The 7,124-nt window shown below is 43.5% G+C and overlaps 1 protein-coding gene across 1 annotated transcript in view; it reads left to right on the top strand.

Annotated features, from left to right (window-relative positions):
• The window catches only part of ATMIN (ATM interactor), a 17,044-nt gene extending 10,508 nt beyond the window's left edge, over nucleotides 1-6,536 (top strand). The window contains exons 2-4 of the mRNA XM_007939118.1: nucleotides 2,971-3,096; nucleotides 3,851-4,050; nucleotides 4,721-6,536. Coding sequence (XP_007937309.1) covers nucleotides 2,971-3,096; nucleotides 3,851-4,050; nucleotides 4,721-6,536 — 2,142 coding nt within the window. The remainder of the gene's footprint in view (nucleotides 1-2,970; nucleotides 3,097-3,850; nucleotides 4,051-4,720) is intronic.
• Nucleotides 6,537-7,124: the final 588 nt, after the last annotated feature.

The following is a 7,124-nucleotide window of genomic DNA, read 5'->3' on the forward strand; positions in this document are numbered from 1 at the left end:
AAGGCACTTGACTGCTAACCAGAAGGCTGGCGGTTCAAACCCACCAGCCACTCCTCGGAAGGAAGGTTGGGCAATCCTACCTCCGTAGTGATACTGCCTCGGAAACCCAAGGAGGGGTCGCTATGTATGAGTCAGGGCTGACTCGACGGCACATAACAACAACAACAACAACAACAACAATAGATAGAGTGGATGGAGTTAGAGGTGAGAAGAGTGTTAGGCTAAGTAGGACATAGTATGAAAGGGGAACAGGAAAAGATATTGTTGTAATGGTAGATTGGGTCATGATAGGGAATTTGGATTATATTTACCCGTTTTTTTCCCCCTCTCTCAAGAAACTGTTATGTGACATGTACGAATTATTTTTTCGAATTTCAAAATTTTTTGACATTTATATTAAAATAGGAAGGATGCAGTGCAGTGAATTGCTTTTATATGGCCTTCCTAGCCATGAGCTTGTAACTGCCACCAAATGATTGGGTGGGACTATGCAAATAAAGTACTTGTGGCCCACCAAGGGGATTAGACAGTTTGCTAACAATGCAAATAAGGTACATGACATCCTTGTGAGGGTGGGTGGGGCCATCCAAGTAAAGTGTATGGAATCCTAATAAGTGGATTGGTCAGTTTTGCCATCCTGCTAGGCTTGAAATTAGTCATCCCAGAGGTAAAACAGGAAACCACTACCACCAAAAAGAGATGGGAGCTGAGTTCATCCTTTGGACCCAGGGTCCCTGCACTGACCCAGCAGACAAAGCACACTGAGGACAGCAAAAAGTAGCAGCAGAAAAATGGTGGTGGCAGAAGCAGGAGACTGCCAGACTGCCGTGAGATGGCACAGTGGGCTTTCTGGCCCACAGAGGAAGGTGGTTATAGTGGGTGTGCCGACCCACGGAGCGAGAGAGCTGAGCACCTTCGGCTGAGGCTTACTGGTGTAATGGCATGCCCAGAGAGCTTTGTAAAACTTGCTGGAGTAGGGCAGAGGCCAAGCCAGGGGCCCAGGAAAGACCTGCCTGTGGACACAGCTAAGAAGAGGCTGTCCTGATCAAACATCTGTTATCCTAAGTTAGTTCAGATCCTGAATTTTAACTTACTAAAAAAATTAAAAACCCACTGCTGTCAAGTCAATCCCAACTAATAGCGACCCCATTGGGTTTCCGAGGCAGTAAATCTTTATGGAAGTCAATTGCCCAGTCTTGCTTCCATGGTGTGGCCGGTGGGTTTGAACCACCAACCTTCTGGTTAGCAGTCAGATGCCTTAAGCACTGTGCTGCTAGAGCTCCTGTAACTTACTACTTCCCTAATAAACCCCACAACTGTGAGTGTAGTCTGTAAGTTCGTGTGGCCATTGCAATGGATTATTGAACCTATCAGATGAGTGGGAGCTCTGGTGGTGTAGTGTATAAGGCATTTGATTGCTAAAGAGAAGGCTGGTGGTTCAAACCCACCAGCTGCTCCTCAGAAACCCAAGAAAGGGTCACTATGAGAATTCTGTAGGAGGTACGGTTGGTGTCAGAATTGGTAAAAGGTTGGAGGGTGGAAGTATTTCTGACCTCCACCTCAGCCTTGAGCAGTTAATCTTGATTTTCTTTCCCCCTTGTAAGTTAAAGGAGGTTAGACGTGCGCGTCCCCCCCACCCCACCCCAGTCAGGCCATTTTTACAGAGGGAGATTATTTGGGAGACCACTTCAGTAATCCAGATGAACACCCAGACAGTGTGGTGCCAGTAGAACTGTGAAAGGATGGGCCAGTGTGGAAGACATGGAGAACTGACGGAAGTGAAAGTCAACAGAAGATAAATTATGCCATTTGGAAATAAAATAAGAATAGCTGCCTTTCTCTCTAAGTGAGTGGGTACAGACAGCCGAGCCAACATGTTCCTGTGGAGAGCTAGTGGGAAAATAAAGGGTGTCTTAGCCAAAGTGGTGATTAATTTCTTACCTCTCTAGGTACACACTGATTGTTGAGAAGGAAGTGGCATGTTCTGAAAGACTCCTGTTAGAGTTACTGCAGCAGCAGCAGCTGATGCCTGAGCACAGGACCTGGTGCCTCAGGTGACCTGCTGAGAGGTCCCTCACCACCTCTCCTCCTTCAGGGCCAGGTGGGAGGGGCCAGACAAGAATTCTTGAGGTCACAGGGCTGTCAGGCCTGATCTAGGAAGGAAACAAGACTGAGCACCCACACTAAATTAACTCACCAGTCAGTCACGTATTTAATAACAAAGGGTTGTTAGCATTAAAAATGTCTTAGTACTGGAATAGTGCCTGATGGTTGTGAATGTATTATTAGAACTGGCCATTATAGTGATTATTAAATTTCAAAAGTCAAGGTACTTATATTTAAACTACTATATAAAAGTTGTGTCAACTAATTTCATATGCTTGAGGGGATGGTACTGATCAAAGAAAGTCTTATTATATAATGTTATTAAGAAGGCCCTACCTAGGTTGATTGCAATCAATAACATGAAACAAAATGTATATGAACTATTGTATGGAAAATGAATTTGCTCTGTAAACATTCACCCAAATCACAATCAAAGAAAAAAGAAGGTCCATCCTAGAGATTTTTTCTAGGGGATCAGACTATGACAGTTGGGGGTAGGATAAGAGAGAAGGGAAGACCTAAGGATAATATCAAAATCTTGAGCCTAGGTAAGTATGGTCCCACTTACAGATAGAAGAGCTGGCTTTAAGGAAAGAGATTTTAAGTTTAAGAGGAAGAGTTTTAAAGGAGTGGATAGAAGTAAGGTTTTTTAAAATAACGATAGTATACATATGATAAAATTCACCCATGTTCAGTGAGTAATGATTTTGTAGTCAATTTATAGATTTGTACAGCCATTACCACAGCCCCCTTAGAGAACACAAAAGATCCTTTGTGCCCAGGGTCAGTCATTCCTGTTTCAACCCCCAGTCTGTTCTACTGGTTTTTTTAAAGTGATGATTTAAAGTAATTTTCCTTTTGCAGGATGGCATAGTGAATCCAACAATAAGAAAAGATTTGAAAACTGTACCGAAATTCTACTGTTGTCCAATTGAAGGATGCCCCCGAGGCCCTGACAGACCATTCTCTCAGTTTTCTCTTGTAAAACAGGTATATTACTTGTCTAAGTGTGCTTCTCCGAGGATGACATGCAGACGGTTTAAACTGAATGTGCATTTTCATGACTTAGCAAACATGCCTAGTCCGAGAATTCAGCAGAAAGCTGCTGTGAGAGCATTGGTGAAAGAGCAAGTATGCACGCAACTGGCTGTGATCAGATAGTTGTAAACCCCACTGCGCTTGGACCAGCCAAGTGTGTGTGTAATGTGACTGGAAGGAACCACGGTTTAATCTGGAGGGGAGGTATCAAGACATGGGTTCTGAGAGGAGGAGGAGGAGGAGGAGACCAATTTGACCACAGATAGACGTGTGCTTGGTGTTTCTGTGTGGACAAGTGCATACACGGCAAAAGGTGCAGAGGAAACACTCTAGAAAACGAGGGGTCCAAGGAGGACCCAGGACTGGGAGAGGCTGTGTCCGAACCTTCCCAGCAGTGTGCTGGAGGGTGTCCTTGGAAAAGCATCACAAAGACACTTGCTTATCTGTGATAGCACTTCACTGTGGCTGAAGCAGCCGAAGTCTGAATGCTGAGTACCCAAGGTTATTTCCAAAATGGTCTCCTACATTAACAAGACGGAAGTGATGAGGGGAAGAGCTCGATGCCATAATCTTCTTTTAAATACTTGTGATTTGGATTGCTAGTGTTTTCTACATCTAAAGCATTGTTCATGTAGGTATGCTGATGGTTTCTGAAATGTTCTGAGCAGTTTCTGGTTTTCATTTTGGTCCCTTTGGTTCTTCCTAGCATTTTATGAAAATGCATGCTGAGAAGAAGCATAAGTGTAATAAGTGCAGCAATTCCTACGGCACCGAGTGGGACTTGAAAAGGCACGCAGAGGACTGTGGCAAGACCTTCCAGTGCACGTGCGGCTGTCCTTATGCTAGCAGAACGGCACTGCAGTCACACATCTACCGGACTGGCCACGAGATCCCTGCAGAGCACAGGTGATAGGGAAGAAGTGGCAGGCAGTGTCAGTGGCTGAGGGAAGAGTGTGAGAGGGGCTGTTGTATAGAGAAGGAAGGAACAGTAGAGGAATCATCATGGAAGAAGGGAACTTTGGCACGTGGCAGCAGTCGCAGCACAGGACCCACATCAGGGCAATACTTTGGAGCCAGTGGCTCCTTCTTATTCTTTCTGCCGACCCCCTTTGAGTTTCTCTCATGATTCCCATTTGAAAATCATAAGCTCCAGCATTTTCTTTTAGAAAAATACCAGACTGTTAAAAAATAAGTTTTATTATGAAACTGTACTTCATTTTAAGGGTCAGATTTATAACTGGTGTAATATTTTCCTACTTTAGAAATGACGGAAGTTCCATTATGTAATCAGTTAGCTTCCTTGTGCTTATAGGATGTGAGTTGAGTTCTGGTACTTAGAGCTTTTTTAAAAAAAAAAAATGCTTCTCTTTTCTCTAGTGAGCATGTTTCTGAACCTCCATTTCCCATGACAGGCCCAATTCTTAGAGTGTAGAAGAAAGGATTTATTTTCTGCCTCAAATCTGACCTTTGCTATACATTTGGAATGTAGCGGTTTTGAGAAGATGAAGAACCAGTGCCATGGTTGAAGAAAGCTGCATTTTAACATTATTTTTCTTTTTATTCTCATTGTTTTCAGGGATCCACCTAGTAAGAAAAGGAAAATGGAAAACTCCATGCATACCCAGAAGTTATCCAGTCAGACCAGTGAATCACTAGTGAATAAGCCAGCCCCTGGATCAGACACTCAAGAACTAGAGTCTTCAGAAATAAAACTAATAGCTTCTTTTGAAGATTCTTGCAGCTCTAATGCCAGAAAACAGACTCTTACAACACCTCCAAGATATCCTCAGAAGTTGCTTCTGCCGAAGCCCAAGGTGGCACTGGTTAAACTGCCTGTTATGCAGTTCTCTCCTATGCCTGTCTTGGTGCCTACAGCTGACTCCTCGGCCCAGCCTGTGGTGGTAGGAGTCGATCATCAGGGCTCTACCACAGGTGCTGTACACTTGCTTCCCTTGTCGATAGGAACCCTGGTTCTCGGCCTTGACTCAGAGGCTTGCTCTCTTAAGGAGAGCCTTCCCTTTTCAAAAATTTTAAGTCCTATTGCTGTTGAGCCAGTTAGTACAGGTGTCCAAGTGAACTTGCGGAAAAGTCCATCTAATACCTTACAAGAACCAGGGAATACATGTCAAAAGAACAGCATTACTTCAATCAACATACAGACAGATCTGTCTTATGCCTCACAAAACTTGATCCCTTCTGCACAATGGGCTGTCTCAGATTCCTCTGTGTCATCTTGTTCGCAGACCGATTTGACCTTTGGTTCTCAAGTTTCACTTCCCATTAGTGTTCACACACAGACATTCCTGCCCAACTCTAAGGTAACTTCATCGATAGCCGCACAGACCGATGCCTTTATTGATGCTTGTTTCCAGTCTGGTGGGATCTCCAGAGAAACCCAGACCAGTGGAATGCCGAGTTCTGTGGATGACCGAGTGCAGATGGACCAAGTTGCAATGTGCGGAGACATGTTTGAGAGTGTCCATTCATCATACAGTGTTCCCACAGACAGTATGATAAGCAACGGTTTAGTAGCAGGTACTGTAACTCATCATGGTTTGTTACCTCACCATGACCCAAAGATTCTAAATCAAGATATGGAGAAATCTACACCGGTGATAAACTTCAGTGCACAAAATACTATGCTTCCCTCACAAAACATGACGGATAATCAGACCCAAACCATAGACCTACTAAGTGACCTAGAAAACATCCTGTCAACTAACCTGCCTGGTCAGACACTGGATAACCGCAGTCTACTACCTGATGCGAATACCGTACCTGACACACAGCTCCCATCCGGCCCAACTCAGAATCCAGGAATCGATTTTGATATTGAAGAGTTTTTTTCAGCCTCAAATATCCAAACTCAAACTGAAGAGAGTGAACTTAACCACATGAATACTGAGCCAGTCTTAGAATCACTGGACATAGAGACCCAAACCGACTTCTTACTGGGAGATCCCTCTACTCAGTCTTACAGCTGTAGGGAGAATTCTAACTTCTTAGGTCTTGAAATGTTTGATACGCAGACACAGACAGACTTAAACTTCTTTTTGGACAGTAACCCTCACCTGCCTCTGGGAAGTATTCTGAAACACTCCAGCTTTTCCATGAGTACTGATTCATCAGACACAGAAACCCAAACAGAAGGGCTCTGCACTGCTAAAAACATAGCTGCTCTGGAAAGCAAAGTACAGTTGAATAGTATAGAAACCCAGACCATGAACTCTGGTCTGGAAACCTTGGGGAGTTTATTCTTCACCAGCAATGAAACTCAGACAGCAATGGATGATTTTCTCCTGGCCGATCTGGCCTGGAACACAATGGAGTCTCAGTTCAGTTCTGTAGAAACCCAGACGTGTGCAGGACTACACACAGCCTCTGACTTCTGAGTGGAGTCCCCACGTGGGGTGGCGTTTACCGTTTCCTTCTGGATTCAGAAATGGGCGTGCAGAGACCAACAGTATGAACCATCGAAGGTAGTTGATGATGCAGTTGCTTAGATTCTTTGTGGTTCTTTGCCTTTTGTATCTGTAAACGTGTTTAAATGTGAGTGTATTATAAAGTGTAAGATGCTGATAATTTTAAGTGCTTATTTTTGTGTTGCCTACCATTGCCCCTTTATTTAAAAAAAAAAAAAAAATCAGACCTTTAAAAACCATATAGCTGAAGCCAGGCTTACCAAGAACTAGGGTACAGACTTTTCAGATCTTTAAAATGTTTTAGAAGAGTACCTTAAATTATACCTAAAATACCTTTTGACAGTGCTTGTTAGAAATTTGTTTCCTGATAATAATACCTAAAGTAGATTTAAATGATAGTGCTTGTGTGGTTTTGAGTTTCATGCTGCCTGCAGCCTCATCTGCTTTAACATCTTTTCTGATCTGAAGACAAAGGAAAACTACAGCTGTCTATGAATTTTGAAATATAGTCATGTACCACATAACAACTGTTAGGGCCACATCTGACCGCACGTACAT

Source organism: Orycteropus afer, unplaced genomic scaffold (genome assembly GCF_000298275.1).
Source record: "Orycteropus afer afer isolate SDZICR_OR568_19922 unplaced genomic scaffold, OryAfe1.0 scaffold00057, whole genome shotgun sequence".
Lineage (NCBI taxonomy): Eukaryota > Metazoa > Chordata > Mammalia > Tubulidentata > Orycteropodidae > Orycteropus > Orycteropus afer.